Below are 18,489 nucleotides of genomic sequence, written 5' to 3'. Positions count from 1 at the left end.
TCGTTGAATTCGTGCAGTGTAGCGGTCGTGTTGGATGAGTGTCCGGGTGTTGCTGTGTTCAAGTGTTCATGATCAAAGAGCTTGGCAACGAGTCTACAAATGTCTGTAGAGTTTCTTCTTGATCATTTGTAATTATCATGTTGTAATTTCTGTAATGAATGCATAACCGTATGTTGCGTTTATGACTGTAATTTGTAAAGTTCATATATGATTGTAATTTAGAATGATATTTCCGCTACTCATGGAAATCCTCGTGATCGATTTGCTTCATCAACGTGTCCTATGGTATCTTCCATTGGTTTGGGCCGTGAGATTTCTGTGTTGCGCCTGCTTGTCATCTTTAAGTCGGCCTTGCTAGTCGTTTAACGACGGCTATCCCCTCGAAGGGTTGTAACATGAGATTCAGAACAACTCAAACTCTAAAAATCGATAGGATTTCGTAGGTCATTTTCCAACCTTGATTTTCCAATTTGATAGCATCATTAAGGTCGAACTCTAAGGTCTGAAAATGGATGGTTATACTTACAGAATTACTAAAGTGTTAATAAGTTCTAACAAAAAACGATAGCTAAATGACTATCTGAATATGAGTTATTTTGGAGATAGTATTTGGTCAAGAATGTCTTGCTTTAGTAAATGAGTATTTGATTGCCCCTCGGTAGCACTTATTCTGAATCACTATAATATCGTTGCAAAAATAATGAATTTTTGGTACATTATTACTTTGCTAAAAACATGATTGGGTTTAAAAGCAATTCACTAACAAAGAATTTATTTATATTTTCAGAATGACTAGTTCATCAGTACAATTGTTGGCTTTGGATAAATTAACCGAGGATAATTATGCTACTTGAAAATCAAACTTGAATACAATACTGGTGATAGACGATTTGAGGTTCGTTTTGACAGAGGAGTGTCCTCCCATCCCAAGCTCAAATGCAAACCGAACTGCTCGGGATGCATACCACAGATGGACAAAGGCAAATGAAAAAGCCTGTGTCTATATTCTTGCCAACATATCTGATGTCTTGGCTAAAAAACACGAAAGCAGGTATACTACCAAGGAGATTATGGAATCTTTATATGGGATGTTTGGGCAACCGTCTTTTTCCCTGAGGCATGATGCTATCAAATATGTCTACGATTGCTGAATAAAAGAAGAGGCCTCTATTAGATAACATATCCTAGACATGAAGGTCCATTTCAATGTGGCAGAGGTAAACGGAGCTTTCATAGATGAGAGGAGTCAAGTCAATTTTATTCTAGAGTCTCTTTCGAAGAGCTTCTTGTAATTTCGCACCAACACGTTAATGAACAAGATAAAATACAACTTGACTACACTTTTCAATGAGTTACAGGCTTTTCAGTCCATTTTGAGAACAAAAGGACAAGAAGCGGAGGTAAATGTTGCCGCTGCTAAGAAAAGAGGATTGTCCTCCAAAAGGTTTGATGTTGCTTCTTCTTCTAAGAATAAGAGTATTCCTTTGAAGAAGAACGAGGGGAAAGGGAAAAAGAAAACTTCTACTGGCCACAAAGGCAAGGTTAAAGCTATAGACAAAGGGAAATGTTTCTATTGCAGTGAGAACAGGCACTGGAAGAGAAATTGCCCACAATACCTTACAAAGAAAAAAGCGAAGAAAGCAAAACAAGGAAACTAGTTCCTGAGGATTGCTTGCAATGAGATATGCTCCAAGTATTGAACATGGGAGAATATCTTAGAAAGACCAGTGAGAGATTTTGGAGTTGCTGACAAAAGATGAATCAAATTACTTTTATTAATGTATAAAAGTTGTTTTATCTTTTGTAAAGGACATGCTGTATATAATCTTTTGTTATAAATGAAATATTCATTAGCAAAAGTTACATATTATATTTGTTCTACTATAAAGCAACTTTTGTTAAAACCAACCAAAGTTCAAGGCCATTTCAAATATTTAGATATTTAAAACGGCTGGAAAATAATAAGGCAAATACTTATGTTTACCTAAGAGATAAGTTTAAAACACTTGAAAGGTTCAAGGTGTATAAACCTTGCTAGGTAAAATAAGCAAAACAGTTCGATTAGATCGAAGTAGAGAGTACAGAGAATCAGAGATTTTTAGGGCTATTTTGATAGAACATGAAATCTAGTGACAATTCTCTATATCTAGTTGCCTCAATTGTTTTGAACGTCATTCTATTTTAAGGTGTTTCTGAAACTCCATATGAGATATGGAGAACTCATAAAAGTTGTTTATGATATGTAAAAGATGTTTACATGGTTCAGAAATCTGGAATAGATCAACACATGTGTTAATGTCGAAACCTTAAGTATTGGAATACTGTTCAAATAGCATGCCTATTTGTAGGCAACCAAAAAGTAGTATACTTTTCATGTAAAAGAAAATCAAGTGTTTATGTTGACAAATGCTAACTTTTTTCTAGAAAAGTATACAAGATAACCAGTATTATTTATTTTTCATAAAAAGAAAAGTGTATATCAATAAAGGGTTATTGATTAAAGCTTTCATTGTAACAAAATTTGTTTGGACAGGTCAGATGTATCTTACTCAAAGTGTTGAGGGTACCTCGATGTAGTGGGAGAAATGTATGACAACCTAGCCATTATTTGAGTTTAGTGGAAACTCAAGTCATCAGGTATTGGTGACAGTATCGAGAAACAAGAAGTTATGGAAATAAGATGCATTCCTTATATTGTTTTGAGTCGAAGTCCACTGTATACTAATATATTTACAGAGATCCTCTCGGCTAAAGTGTTTAAGGATCACCTAATGAGACTAAGACTATGGGTTGTATAACCTAGGGTAAGTGGGAGAAAACCCATGAGTATATGATACCTAAGGATGGGTATGTGATACCTAAAGGCAAACCATGAATATGTGATGCCCTAGTTTATTGTATTTCTCTATAAAACTCAAAAACTCAAGGTATTCATATGTATGTTACCATTGGAGTTTTAGTCCAAGTGAGAGTTTGTTGGGTTTTATGTCCTAAAAACTCATGGTTTGTAAACAATAAACCCATTCTGTAAATCGATAAAGTTGTTATCAAATATATAAATTGTTTATTTTGTTTTAGAACTAAATCCAATAAACTAAAAGATCCATTACTATTACATGAGTACTTGAACTTTATGTGGAGACATAAGAGTGGATCAGGTTCGAGTAATAGTCAAAATGATCTATAGTATATGAATAAGGTTGGGTGTCTTATTCTGGTAACACTATCGGATGTTGCCCACTCTGTAGTTGTTACAAGGATTTGTAAAGTGCTACAAACGAAGTGATCCTGATTCGTTCATGTGGTGATATAAGGAGTGGGGGCGTCCTATGCAATGAGTTTGTGCAAGATCGGACCAAGAAATAATTTACTCTTATTTTATAACGATATTACTATTTAAGACTGACTATTTCACAATGATGACCTAGGTAACTTGACCTTAATCTTGAGCTAACTATGAAATCCTATTTATTCGGGATTATCCTTAGATTTGCATAGGTGAGGGTTGACTCAACAGCATCGGCTCAATAAGCCTCCCATTTTAGGGGTAAGACCGAGTAAATAGCTGAGGACATAGGGTGTAAAATAAAATTCACTCCTACCCGCTTTCAAAGATAGTAGAGAGGTTGTTCCCTTAAGTGCTGACTCCGGGTCTTGAAAAAGGGGTTCCACACTCTCATTGGCCCGAGAAGGACTCAGTTTGATGATCATATCACAAACCAATTGTTCATTAGAGGATCAATGGGACTTAAGGAACAAGAGGTAATCTCGAGGTTAAAACAACCTTTTGACCCAGCCATTATTACGAACAACCTGTGAAGGGTTAACTTACTAATCTTGACTATATCGAGTGGACACAAGATATCTACAGTGAGAGGAATGCAACTACTGGGTTTTAGTGGAGTGACCTAGTAGTTAACGAATTGGGGTTAATTCGGTGTAAAAAGTTTAGCCAATTAATCTCGGATCGTTGGAACCCATGATCTATAGGTCCATTAGGTCCCCCTACTAGCTCACAAATGGATAAGCCTTAGAATTAAGGGAATTAAGGGAATTAATAGCTCACAAATGGATAGCGTGATAAGTTGATTTAAAACGTTCAAATTCGAATTAAGGGAATTAATAATTATATGTGATATAATTACACGTTTAATTTCGGAATTAAACTGGAGAATCGATTAATATTTAAATATAATTTAAATATTAATTTCATGAATAGGGATTCTTAGTAGTGGAATTTGTGATTAATTAATTTTATATTTAATATTATATTAATTGGAATTAATTAATTAATTATTAATTATTAATTTTATTAGAAAAATTAATTTTGAATTAATTTTTTTAAAATTAATAAAATTTTAGTTTTAATTATAAAATTAAAAAGCTGAAAAATGATATTTGATTTTGTAAATGAATTCAAAATTAATAGAAAAATGAAAAATTGGAAAATGGAAAAACCCACCAAAAAATGGATTTTTCCACTTTCTAATAAAGCACCTTATTCACCTCTCATTACAAAAAATTGGAGTTGGAGATGACAGAATTTGATGCAACTGGATTGCATGATATTTGAGGATATATCATATAAGCTTCAATTGAAAGACTCCCATGCAATTGACTGAATTTGCTAAGAAATTTTTGATCTTTAACCTCGATAAACCAATGACCTCCTCTCCATTTTTTTCCTAATTCAAGCTTCTTTTGAGTCCTATAACTCAATCTAAAGCTCCAAGAGAATAGCAGGGAAGACGTTGTGATGGTTCACAATTAAAGGAAAAGGAGATTGCAACTAAAGATCAAGATTTAAGAGGTTCTTCAAATGTTAGTATGAAACCCTCTTTTTAATTCTCTGTGAATATGCTTAATGATCCAGTTTTCTTCCGCTGCATGTTTTTGTTTTCCAACAATAACTCCCTCCCAAAATAATTTTTCAAAAATATAAAATAAATAAAAGGAAAAATATTTTAATAAAACATTAATATATATTTATATGATAACCACTTTATCATATAATATATATTAAACTATATGTTATATCAAATATAACATATAACCTATAGTTTAGTATTATATCATATACAATATAATCTATAGTTTTCATTCTCTCATTAATGCATGGTATTTAATATAAATTCCATTTATATTAAATTTAATTATATGAATCTAATTCACATAATTAATATTTGAATCGTATTCAAATACTTATTTCCTCTAAAATAAACTTTATATTATAATGTATCAAATACATTATAGTAATTATATCATATATAATTAAATTAAATTAATTTTATCACATATAATTAATTCTCTCAACTAATTTAAACAATTCAAATTAATCCAAATTTGATTCTCATTTAATCCATGTTAAGCTATAGAGGGGACCTCATGGACCTAGAGCTTGAAACTCCAATGTTATTTGAATAATCAATTATACTCCTTTAATTATTATTCAACATCCATTAATCGTCGGGCACTCTATTAAAAACCGACATTTGTACTTTTCGCACTACAGATATATTTCAGTATCAATTGAATATAATCAATCAACAGTGGAATGACCCTTCACAAATTACTAGTAAGTACAGCTAGGCCAGAATTATCGTTTTGCCCCTATAGTTACATCTAACTCTCAGGCCAGGATAGGGTGTGACATCACATTGTTCAAGCCCCAAAATCAGTCCTTAAGGGAGTTATTTATCTACTTACCCGACGTTGAGGATGGAGTGAATTCTTTCTTATGTAGTTGTGTTCCCAGCTCTTCAATCATATAAATCCTCAAAATGGTAGGCTTATTGAGTCGGCAATCTGACCACTCTCACCCATACAAATCAAAGGACCGCCTTCATAGGCAGGAGTTCATAACCCACTCAGGATTCAAGTCATGTTACCTATGGTCATCTTGATGAAATATAAGTCTTTATTATGAACGACGTTATATAATGAGACTAAATATTTCGTAGCCAAAGAGTGTGCCAAGACATTTGACTTTGGCAAACATGAGAGAAAGAGATAACCCCCATAACGCTACCCAAGTCTTGGTCTCTTTGATGAAGAATGAGACCTCAGAAATATTGATCACAATGTCATTCAACAAGTTGATCACCTCCAAACAATCAAATTCAACGAAGAAATTCGAACTAGGGATTTAGGAAATGCTCTCCATCCTAAGATAAATTGTCATCGCTCCAAGAATCTTAACTTCACAATATCTAGGAACAAACTCCTCTAAAAAATTTAACTAGTTGATCCCAAATCGACAAATATTTTAATTTTACTATACAATTTGAAATTAATAATTTAAATAAATTAATCCCATCTTATTTTAAAATTTGAATACAATTTGGATTCAAATTGAATGATAAAGCTTAAACATAGATTTCATTTGAAATTTAAATAAACCAATCCTATCTAATTTTAAAAATTAGAAATAAATGTGAAGTTCTCATTAACCCTAATAATAAATTGAACTTTGAAATTTTTTTAGTACAAAATTGAACGTAATTGTAATCTTGCTTAGAAAAAAAAAATAAAACTATAATTATATTTGTCATTCCCATTCCCATAAGAAACTGGAAGCGGATAATATTATATTATATTATATTATATGCATGTAGGACCTTTAATATTAATATTGTTGTTTTCAAAACTTATTAGAGAAATATTGTTGTTTTGGGATTTCGAGGCTAGAAGTCGAGGGTTGAGGATTCGACTAATGTAGAGGTCGAACATTGAGAACTTGACAAACAGAGAAAAATATGGAAACAATACGTAAATTAGGGTTGTCGAGAGTTGAAGGATCTCGCTCTAGAAGGGAATCTCGCTAATTTTGTATATTAGGTTGTCGAAGGTTGAAGTTCTAGCATACATAAGTCGAAACTTCAACCCTTGACAAGGAAGATAAGTGGGTGAAGCAGATTGTAAGAGAGAGCGAGATTGTAGGAGAGAGCGAGATTGAAAGCGAGATTGTAGGAGAGAGCGAGATTGTAAGAGAGAGTGAGATTGTGAGCGAGAGCGAGATTGTAAGAGAGAGTGAGATTGTGAGGGAGAGCGAGATTATGTCTGTCACATGGATTAAACGGCCAACCAGTCAGCTGACGTGGTCTGCCACATGGAAATCATCTTCACTCTATTTACTTTCCATAAGTCTGAAAAAGTGCACATATATCACCAAGCTGCCCCTGCTCCGATTCTCCTGCACGATTCCCTGCATGCATTGACGTTATCCGATTCCACTGCTCCGATTCCATGCATTCATTGACGCATTCATGCCCTTCTACCATAGCCTTAATGCCTTTTCAACCACCCTAAACCCGTGGGTCGAGTGTTCAACACTCGACCTACATCCTTTTAAACAACCATCATCTTCATTTTTCCTCAATCACTCCCTCGATAATTTTTGAAGACTCACTGCCCTTGATTTTGCTCACTCCTCTCCCCTTGATTTGCTCACTGCCCTTTCATAGCTCACTGCCCCTTCACTGCCTTTGAAAATAAGCCTTCGAAATCATCTTCCTCTCCTCCCATTTCCATTTCCTTTTCTCTTTTTGTATTTCGTTTAATACAAATTATTCTCACACAACTATATTGGTTCGTTACTCTACTAAATTTTTATTTTTTAAGAATAATTATAAATTTTATTTTTGTTCTTATATTATTATTTTTTTTATAGGTTTTAGTTTTTTTAAAAAATTTTGTAATTGTTGTCAGATAATAAATAACAGGAAAAAAGGGCGAACGTTGTCACTTTGAAGGAAAAAAGAGAACTATCGTCGAATCTGTGAGTTGGACTGATGATATTTGAAAAGTTTAGTTTATTCTTATGATATTTGATTTATTTACTATTAACTTTGATGTTTATAGTGTTAAAATGTTTAGTTATTGTTATGTTTAAGAAGTTGATATTTATAGTTTAATACAAAATTATTGTGATAGTTAACAAGTTTAGTATAGTTTCAAAAGTTTAATATAGTTTGAAAATTTTAGTTTATTCATATGAAAATTATTGTTGTTATGTTTATTGTGATAAGTTGATATTTTCTAGTATTAACTTTGAAAATATAGTTTAAAATAGTTTGAAAAAGTTTAATTTAATTTAATTTTTTATTTTGTATTAAATTTGAAAAAATAGTTTTAAAAAGTTTACCTCATTTTAATTTGAAAAGTTTAATTTGTTGTTATTTTTAAAAATAGTTATAAAAAGTTTAATTTATTGCTATGTTTAAAAATAGTTATAAAAAGTTTAATTTATTGTTATGTTTAAAAAGTTGATGTTCATAAAACTTAAAAAGTTTATGTTTATAAACTAAAAAATTTAATATTTTTTAATATACTTCTTATAAAAAGTATAATACAAAAAATTGATGTTTGTCTTTTTTTTTTTTTTTTAGAAAATGGCAGGCAAATGCTTGGGATTTTTGTTGTTTACAAATGGTAATATGATTGATGGTATTGATGGAGTTGAGTATGACCAACCACCAAGTGGGAGTTTTACCATAAATGTGAACAGTGGAATTGTATTTAAACAATTCATTCAAATGATTGGGATGTTACTTAGTGTAGATATGGGAGCAAATCAGATAGAAATAATATATAGACATCCCAATCTAGAACCATCAGGATCAATAAGATATATGTCATTCCCTATTTCGAATGCACAAGCTATGAACTTGATGTTCTCAATGGCAATGCCAGTGCCAAATGTAGTGCATTTGTATGTAAATGTAAATATGATAGGGGTGGATCCTGATACATCATTTAACCAGTTTGAAGATCCAACTCAATGTATCGATCCTGATCCGGAGTCAGTTGCATCGCCATGTGATAATGAAGATATGGCGGCTAACAACCTGTACAGAGACTTCAGAACAGAAACGGATGACGAATTTGAAGAGTTGGATTTCGATGGTCGTGAACATGAGATGCTTTCAGATACATTCAATGATTTGGATATGAATGTATTGGATAGCATTCGGGAACATGACCCAATTGTAGCTCCTGTGGACGTTGACAATATGCAATTGTATAAAGGAATGATTTGTCAAGACAAGGAAATGCTACAACACGCGGTCAAATGTTTTGCTATAAAGTGTCACGCACCATACGAGGTTGTTGAATCTACACCGATGATTTGGACAATTCGGTGTAAGAAGTGGGAGGAAGGTTGCAAGTGGAGACTTCGTGCAATAAAGAAAAAATTGCATGGCTTGTTCGAGATCACTAAGTATGATGAGCAGCATACATGTTTTTATTCAGAACTAAGTCAAAGTCACGTGCAATTGGATTCATCAATGATTGCACTGGAGTTCTGTGACGCCGTAAGAGAAAAACCATCTATCAGTGTGGCACAACTGCAGTCCGACATTAAATCAAAGTTTGGATATCATGTTCCTTACCATAGGGTATGGGAGGGAAAAAGAAAAGCGTTGGCTAAAGTGTTCGGTGATTGGGATGAGTCTTACAAATTGTTGCCTAGGTGGTTATATATGGTTAAGCAGACCAATCCCGGAACACGAGTAGAGTGGAGAGTTAAAGAAACGCTTACTGAAGGCCATGTTATCCTAACTTCTGTATTTTGGGCATTTGGTCCTTGTATAGAAGCTTTTAATAAATGTCGGCCGATCATTCAGATAGATGGTACACACTTGTATGACAAATATAGAGGAAAACTGTTGATTGCTACATCAGTTGACTCGAACGGCCATCTACTTCCACTTGCGTTTGCCGTTGCTGATGAAGAGTCTGCAGACTCATGGGGATGGTTCCTGAAACACCTGAGAGAAATTGTAACACACGAAGAGGTGTGTTTAATTTCAGATCGACATGCTGGTATAATTGCAGCAGTGAACAACCCAGCAAATGGTTGGACGGGACCGAAATGTCACCATCGTTTCTGCTTACGACATATCGTCAGCAACTTCAATAAAAAGTATAAATTTAATTCATTGAAAAATTATGTTTATCGTGCCGGGTGTCAGTTTCAAATTCGAAAGTTCAACAAAGCAATTGAAGATATCAAAGGAATAAATCGGAGCTGTCTGAGTTTTTTTGACAACATTAGTTTAGAGCAATGGACTCAAGCACATGATGGAGGATTCAGATATGGGTGGATGACGACAAATCTATCAGAGTGCATAAATGGAGTCCTCAAAGGAGCTCGAATGTTGCCTATAAATGCTCTTGCTCAGATAACATTCTTCAAATGCGTGAACTATTTCGAGAAAAGAAGAGAAGAAATAAGGGATGCATTGGAGCGTCAAGATAAATACACCCGGTAATATTATTTATATATATATATATATTATTAATAATTTATTTCAAACATATTTTATAATACTAAGTGGAGTAAAAATCCAGGTATGCACACGACAAAATAAATAAATGGGCTGCACGATCTAGTAAACATGAAGTACAATCATACGATCGGTATGAAGGTGTGTTTCATGTGAAGATCGGACGTCATAGTCTCAATGCCAAAGGAGTAAATGTTCAAATATTGAGGCTAAACAGGTCAGAGCGGTACTGTTCATGTAACAAGTGGCAAGCATTCGGCATTCCATGCTCGCATTTTATGGCCGTTTGCTCACATTTTAACATGAACTACGAAGATTTTATTGAGGATACTACAAATTGTCAACGTATGCTGAATGTTACTCTCCTCAATTTCAACCTGTACTGTATGAAGATTATTGGATCACGCACCCTAATATGCCCGTCTTACATCTTGATCCATCGTTGTTGAGAAAACCTAGTAGACCGAAAAGTTCATGTTATCACAGCGAGATGGATTGGACAGAACCAGCCACTCGACAACGATGTGGATTTTGTAACCAGTTAGGACATAATCGAAGGAAGTGTCCTTCGTTACTAAGACGGGCTCCAGATAGTTAGAGATTGAAAAATACATAATTTTGTTATTATATATTCATTTTAGTGTATATTCAATTTTTTTTATTATAATTTATTGTATATTCAATTTTTTTTATTATAATTTTTTTTATATTCAATTTTTTTATAATAATCTATTGTATATTCAATTTTTTTTTATTGTAATCAATAAAGTTTTACATTATTCTTTACCCTCACACTTTTCTCTACTATTCAATTATAGTCAATTTTAATATATTTTTTTTTTCAGATCATGGCTTTAAACCTAGGACCTGTTGATCCCGATGTTTTGTACGACCAGTCCATTCATCGATCATATGTTGTATGGCGAGATTGTACTACTGGAGAAATATCTTGCAGACGTCGAGAGGCAGTTCTCCAACGCACTATCCCGCTCCACCCTCGAATACTAATGCTACTGCGCACATCTGGATTCTATGGGGTTGCCAGATTAGGATTTATTTAGTTGGACTGGCATCTAATCACAGCCTTGGTCGAGAGATGGAGGCCCGAGACGCATACATTCCATATGTCTATTGGATAGTGCATTATCACTCTACAAGACATAGAAGTGTTGTTGGGGTTATCTGTTGACGGTGAGCCGGTCACCAGAGTGATGTACGATGACTGGTTAGAAGTTTGTCAACTGTACCTCGATGCGACCCACCTTCTGACAAGATTAAAGGATCGAGGTTAAGTTTAATATGGTTAGGAACACAATTTCGTGAGCTCACAGATGAAGCAGACGAGGAAACCGTCATAAGATATGCGCGAGCATATATACTACAAATAATGGGTGGAGGTCTGTTTTCAGATAAATCAAGTCATTTTGTTCACTTGATGTTCCTGCCACTGTTAGCTAACCTCCATGATGCGAGGCGGTATTCGTGGGGTGGAGCATGCTTGGCATGGTTGTATAGACAACTATGCAAAGTAACAAGACCTGAGGTTCGAGAGATAGTTGGGCCTCTCATACTTTTGCAACTATGGGCTTAGGAGAGATTTCCAACAATGGCTCCACAACTACATCATGTTAATGACGCTCAGTTAGTTGGACGAGCCTACGGTTCTCGGTATGTTGTTTTAATTCAATTTAATTTTTATATCACTGATCTAGTTAATTTAAATTCTAAATTATCAATTTAAAAATTTAGGTGGAGAGACAAATTTTGTGTGACTAGGACAGTCACACATGTAGTCAACCAGTATAGATACATGTTTGATCTGCTTCAACCTGAACAGGTACATTACACTAAACCTAATTGATTATTTTATTCACATTTTTATTGTATTTGTCTTTAATATTCTCTAATATAATATTTTGTGTTTCAGGTTATTTGGGAGCCGTACAAAATTATTGTGCATACTTTGCCTAATTTTTGTACGAATGGTCAAAACATATGGCGAACGATGAGTCCTCTCATATGTTTTCACATTGGTGAGTGGCATCTTCCTGACAGGGTGATGAGACAATTCGGTTTTCAGCAGGATATATCATCGCCTTGTAATACTGAACCCGTACTGCATAATATTGACCTAAGGACTAGAGATTGGTCCGAAAAAGTTGCACATTTGGTAGTGTGATGGCACTATCGTGCAAGGTTTATTGCAGTGGGGGTTTCTCTTGAACAGTTTAACACAAATGTCACTCTAGAATATATTCATTGGTATAATAATATCATAAGGCGCTACGTCACTCGTCCGGGAGCAATTGTGGGTCATCTGGTAAATGAATGAATATTATCTATTTTTTTTAATTTAAATTTATTTTAAATATTGTCTAATTGTTTTATAATTCACAGAGATCGAACAACAGTAGACTCCGTGAGGTTGCGAATGATCTGAACCAGGTTCTTGCTATATGTAGTGACAACCAAAGCTATATGGAGGAAATTCATTATATATACGATATACCTATTGTTCCTCCACCAGCTTCTAGACGTAGAGGACCTGTTCGGGAAGAGGATGAGTTTGATGGGGTTGCACATAATGTGGAAGAGTTGTCCCCTATGATGCAGACGCAGAGTCAAACTGATTATGTTAGTCCGATGATGATGATGCCAGCATTTGGTTCAGGACATTATGACTCAGAGGCTGGTCCTTCGTCTTTATACGTGCATGGACATGGTCGGGGTCGTGGAGAGCATAATGAATATTTATATTATGAAGCGCCTGCAGAGGTACCAGAGCAATATCAAGAAGAACCCGAGCAACCTCAAGTTCGAAGTCGACGACGACAACCAGCTCGAAATTGACAACGTCCGCCTTGTGGGACACATTGATTCTTGTAATTATTTTTATATAAATGATATATTTAATTTATGCTTTTTTTATTTTTATGAGTTATTACTTTTTTTAATTTATTCTTTTTAGAGTTTAAATAAAATAATAAATATTTTAGAATTTTTTTTTATAAAATGAAAAATTAAAAAAAAAAAGAAGAAGAAGAAAGGATTAGAAAGAAGAAGGTGGAATAGGTAATAATTAAAAAGGAAAAAAAAGGGAAATTTGTACGGTATTCTCACTCTCGCTCACGTTCTCGCTCTCTCAAACTCTTGCTGTCTCTCATTATCTCGGGGAGATTCATTAGCTTATTATTTAGTCAGACTTGCTGAGATGACAGAATCCGTAAATATTATTCAACAAGCTTTAGAAGGAATTCCTGGGACCTTATACAATTGAAAGGAAGGTCGAGGGTTCAAAATTCGACCTATTTAAAATAAAACAATAATATTTTTACAAATAGTTTGAAAGCAATCCTATTTTCCTAAATAGTTTCTAAAACACCATATCCTTTTAATTTTTCCTACGCATGTACGTATGTATATATATAATAATGTAATGGTAAAGTTATTTAATAGATGCTCAATCATCAAAAGGGTGGGTGAGGTTGGTCGCCTTCGTTCGTGAAACTCATTCACTTAGATTACAATTCACAATTAGTTGAATCCCAAGTCGGTCGGTCTTCGTTCTCCAAACGCTATCGATCCGCGGCTACAATTTCTAGGTAATTTTCCTTCAATTTCAATTTTTTAGTCTCTTCAATTTCTTCTCCTTTCTGATCTCCACAAATTTCTCTTCAGCGTTTCAATTCTCCTTCCCCTAATTTTGACATAATCTGACATTCAGCGACGATCGTCTTCCTTCCGTTCCAATGGCTGTTGCATCTGAAGAAACCACGAGCATATGCAATCACTGGTATTCTAATTCTCGAAGCATCGAGAACTTTTTTTTTCTCTTGCTTGAAGCTATTATCAATTTTAATCTCTTATTTCTGGCGTTGATTTTTGTATTTGTTTTTAATACTGGATAAATTGATTTGTTAATCGTGATTATCGGTTGTTCTGGAGTTTCGATTTATTCCCATCAATTGGGTTCAAGATTAGTTTGTTTTGGGGGATAGTACTCTTATCCAATTTAGATACAAATCTGTCGAGCAGGATTTTTGCTTTGCTTTGTTTTGTTTTGTTTTTTTGTTTGTTTGTTTTTTTTTTTTAAATTTGGAAAATGATTATTGTGTAAGAATTTGAATTGGCCTGAATTATTTTTTTCTTCTTTGTGATGATTTTTGTTTTCTGATGCCCTTTCGCTGAATGATGAATTTCTTTCTCCATTTACAGCGGAAGACATATTCCGTCATCTAATATCGATCTGCATTCTGTTCATTGCGTGCGGAATCTAGAAAAATGTAAAATATGCGGCGATATGGTTCCTAAAAGACATGCGGAGGAACATTTTTTGAACACCCATGCTCCAGTACGATGATTTTTTCCTTCATACTTAGTAAATACTATGGCACTCTTATTGTATATTACTCTCTCTTGTTGTATTGTTTATGCACAAGGATCAAATTACCCGTTGATATGTCCATATATCTGGGTTTGAAATTGGTCGTTGATATCTTTTATAATTACCCATAAAACATAAAAATATCATCGATAAATCTTGATATGATGTTACATAAAAAATACCATCTATAAATCTCACTATGATGTTATACGCTTATAACAAGATGTATAACTTAGTTGGAAGTAAAAATAACTTATTTATTAATTTAAATAATTAAAAAAATATCCGTTCGATAATGGTATCTTAATCCTTGTGCATATAACTTAAAATCATAACATTAAGCTTGAGTGTTATTATGTTTTCTCTATTGTTTAGTTTAGGCTGTGGCACTATGGTTTTTCAGATAAGAATGAGATTGAGTACTCTTAATTATTGGAATTTGAAGTACTCATGACCTTATGTTTGGACAGGTTTCCTGTTCCCTGTGTAGCGAAACCATGGAACGGGACATTTTAGCCATTCATAAAGGTGAGAATTGCCCCCAAAGGATTGTCACTTGTGAGTTCTGTGAGTTCCCATTGCCAGCAATAGATTTGGCTGAACATCAGGTATGTCAAGTAATGAATTTGAAGTTAAATCAGGATTTCAAAAGAGATCTCTATGTAATATCTTTGTTGGGTCAAACGTATAGGAAGTTTGTGGTAACCGGACTGAACTTTGTCATCTGTGTCGTCGATATATAAGACTACGAGAGCGATATAGCCATGAAAACAATTGCAAGGGTGTTGTAGCTGCAGATAACATAGCAGAATCTTCCAGGTAGATCAAACTCTTGTTGAAATATTCAACTTAATCTATTCTATTAACTGCTAGATAGCAGAAAGTTTGGGAGTGATTTCGAACCTGTTATAATAACTTTTTGTCATGTTCAAAGTCACTTCAAAACACACTTTTAATCACTTAAAATTAATTTAATATTTAATTTTACACTTTTAAATGTAATTTTCTTATCATTAAAATTTGTTTTTGAATGATTTGAAGCATGTTTTAGAGAGATTTTGAAAATGACAATTGATTTTTAATCATTTCACCGGTAGTTAAGTAGTTACAGGGAACCTCTCTGGCTGTTGTTTTATGATACTAAACGTGCATTTTCATTTATGGGTGTTCCATATGGATAAAACCTAATTTGGTGGGAATTGTTTTTCCCGTAGGGTTTTGTACAGTTGTCCCATGTTTATGTCTTTCTTAGTGTGGAAGTAGAAAACCATGGAAATTCGGGATATTATTTTCCAGGAATTTTGTATGCCTCTCTTTTAGTTATCATATATAAATTGAAATATATCTATTAATGGTCCATTATTTATTTAACATGTCTTAGGGTTGATTTGGATTGACTAGAGAAAAAAAGCATTTTTTTTTTTAAAAACATTTTTGTTTAAACTCTTTTGATCAAAACTATTTAAAATGAATTTTAAATGTGTTTCAAAAACTATTTTGAATGTTGCCAAACACATTAATTTTTTTTTAAAGTAACTTATTTCTAACTTAAACATTTGAAAAGTTAATCCAAACAAACCCTTAGTATTTCTTTGTTACTTCCATCACCTTACAAGATTTTGCACAATTTTTCGAAATAAAATACCTGAAGTTTTCGGTCTCAATATTCACTGATTAGGGAAAGATTGAACCTTTTTTCGCAACTTTAGAGGAGTTCCATATTGGTTTTAGAACACAACACACACACACATCCTTCATTCCTACAAACAAAATTTAAGCAAACAACAATTTATATTTTTTTAACAATCTTTACTAAAACAAATTTCTACTGCATTGGACAATGTCAATTTTGTTTTCTGTTGTAGTTGTTGTCTAGTTGACGTCTCCTTCTCCTATTAACTTCAGTTATTTACAAAGTTCAAGTTCTAAATTTAGAACTTGCATTGTATTCTAAAACATCTCCTCAACTTTTATAAACTTAAAACTTTGCCAATAAATGAATCTTGACGGTATTGCACGCATCAGTGCGTGTGATATGCACGTCCTCCTCTTGTCCTTCTCAATAAATTTATAGTATGTGGGAAATGGAAATGCCTGGTACGACTTGGAATTACTCTATTTCATGTCATTAAATTTTCACAATGAGCAATGTATTTGGATTTTTTTAGTCAGATATTCTTTTCTTTTCGATGATCAACGAATTTTATATACATTTAGGCATCATCATTCATGTTAGTACGATCGTGTGGAAACTACAGGATTTCTGTGATCTATTTTTTGTGGTCCTCGTATTCTATATGTTCAGTTTGTTATCTTCTAATAACATGTGCAATCATTCTACTCTGTATCTGAAGAGATGTGGGGGCGGCACCAGAAAGAGATCATCAAGCTAGAGATCGAGACGCTCGAAGAAGACAGCCGCCGGAGTTTTCTACCCGACGTCTTATATTCACTATTGCAATAACTGGTATTGCCGTTCTATTAGGATCCCTATTTCTCCAGAGAAAGGCCGAGAGCAACGTCGTACACTGATTGCTGGTAAGCTTACCACAGATCCTTCAGAGTGGAGAATGGTTCTCCATGTAAAAAAAACAAAGGGAAAAGAAAAAGGAAAAAAATCCTTGTTTAAAACGTAATAACTTCCATTTTTCTGTACCAAGAATATTAGATTACTACTGTAAGCTTATAAAACTCATGGGCGGAGAATTTGATGATAGCCTGATGCTCTACCTCCTTCGTTCTTTGGGGGTTTCGCTTTGCCATTAAGTAAATTTATGTTGGTTGGAAGTACACGTGGGAAGAAGAAGCCAATTTAATTTACAAATTTAAGTCTAGCGCGTTTTTTATTTTACAACTTATTGTTTTTTTATTTAAAATGTATTATTTTAATATTGGCGATTGGGTTGCCTTTATGTATATTAATAACAATCCACTTGTTGAGTACTTAAATGAGTTGTTATTCTGTGAGTATTTGGATTTTCCTTTTATTTTTTTACTAGAGAAATAGATAACCTTGCCAAATTGTCCAATAAGTACCTCTAGACATAAACTTTTGATATAAATTGAACATAGACAGACAAAATTCAAAATTTAAAGTTTTATAAGCTATCCATTATTATTTTGACGGGTCAATCTTGAACTAGATTGAACCAGTAATTTAACTCAGTTTTTTTATTAATAGCCATTGAACAATATCAGATTATATAGGTTATCATATAGCCATACTAGTCTCGGCTTTACTCTACATGAACTATGAAGTATGAAAATTTTATGGCTGTAAAAACGTTAAAAAAACTTTAAAAGTCAAAAAATGATCTGCAAATTTGAGGACACCTTTAACTTTATTGATAAATGCATCTACCGTTGATCTTTTTCGTTCTAAAAAGATGTAACATTTCTAAAAAGGTTAAAATATCATTTTAGTTACTTTATAGTTTGTTTCCATGAACTTTTAAATGTTAATAGGTTGTATTCCATGTTTTTAGATTTGTGTTTTGATAGTAGGTTCAAAAGTTGGATTCTAATTTTAACTATTATTTATAAACCATAAACTATTATTAATTAATTTATGAATATATTTTATGTTAATTTTTTTTTTATAATTATTAATTTTGTAATATTATATAATTTATAATACATTACATAGTATCTATTGTAATTTTAAAGGAATGAATTGAGTTTATAACCAGAGATATATTTGTAATTTTGTATTTTAAAATTAAAAATTCAATATCTTGATACACTAATAACATAAAAATGTTGTTTAGAGATTTTGCACTAATTAAATCAATCTGAACCATAAAACAAAATTAGGAT

At 33.1% G+C, this 18,489-nt stretch overlaps 1 protein-coding gene across 2 annotated transcripts; it reads left to right on the top strand.

Moving 5' to 3' along the window:
* Positions 1-13,736: 13,736 nt before the first annotated feature.
* LOC120085802 (TRAF-type zinc finger-like protein) lies at positions 13,737-17,643 on the top strand. Of its 2 annotated transcripts, none has more exons than XM_039041995.2 (6): positions 13,737-13,891; positions 14,014-14,082; positions 14,505-14,640; positions 15,144-15,281; positions 15,365-15,492; positions 17,028-17,643. In XM_039041995.2, the coding sequence occupies exons 2-6, from the start codon at positions 14,039-14,041 to the stop codon at positions 17,203-17,205; spliced, it is 624 nt and encodes a 207-aa protein (XP_038897923.1). In that variant the 5' UTR covers positions 13,737-13,891; positions 14,014-14,038; the 3' UTR covers positions 17,206-17,643. The 2 variants fall into 2 exon arrangements, with proteins under 2 accessions (XP_038897923.1, XP_038897924.1); XM_039041996.2 differs by having other exon boundaries at positions 13,741-13,891; positions 13,968-14,082.
* The last annotated feature ends 846 nt before the right edge of the window (positions 17,644-18,489 follow it).

Source organism: Benincasa hispida, chromosome 9 (assembly GCF_027475165.1).
Source record: "Benincasa hispida cultivar pf3 chromosome 9, pf3_genome.v1.1, whole genome shotgun sequence".
Classification (NCBI taxonomy): Eukaryota; Viridiplantae; Streptophyta; class Magnoliopsida; order Cucurbitales; family Cucurbitaceae; genus Benincasa; species Benincasa hispida.
This window is presented reverse-complemented; position numbering and strand designations above follow the sequence as displayed.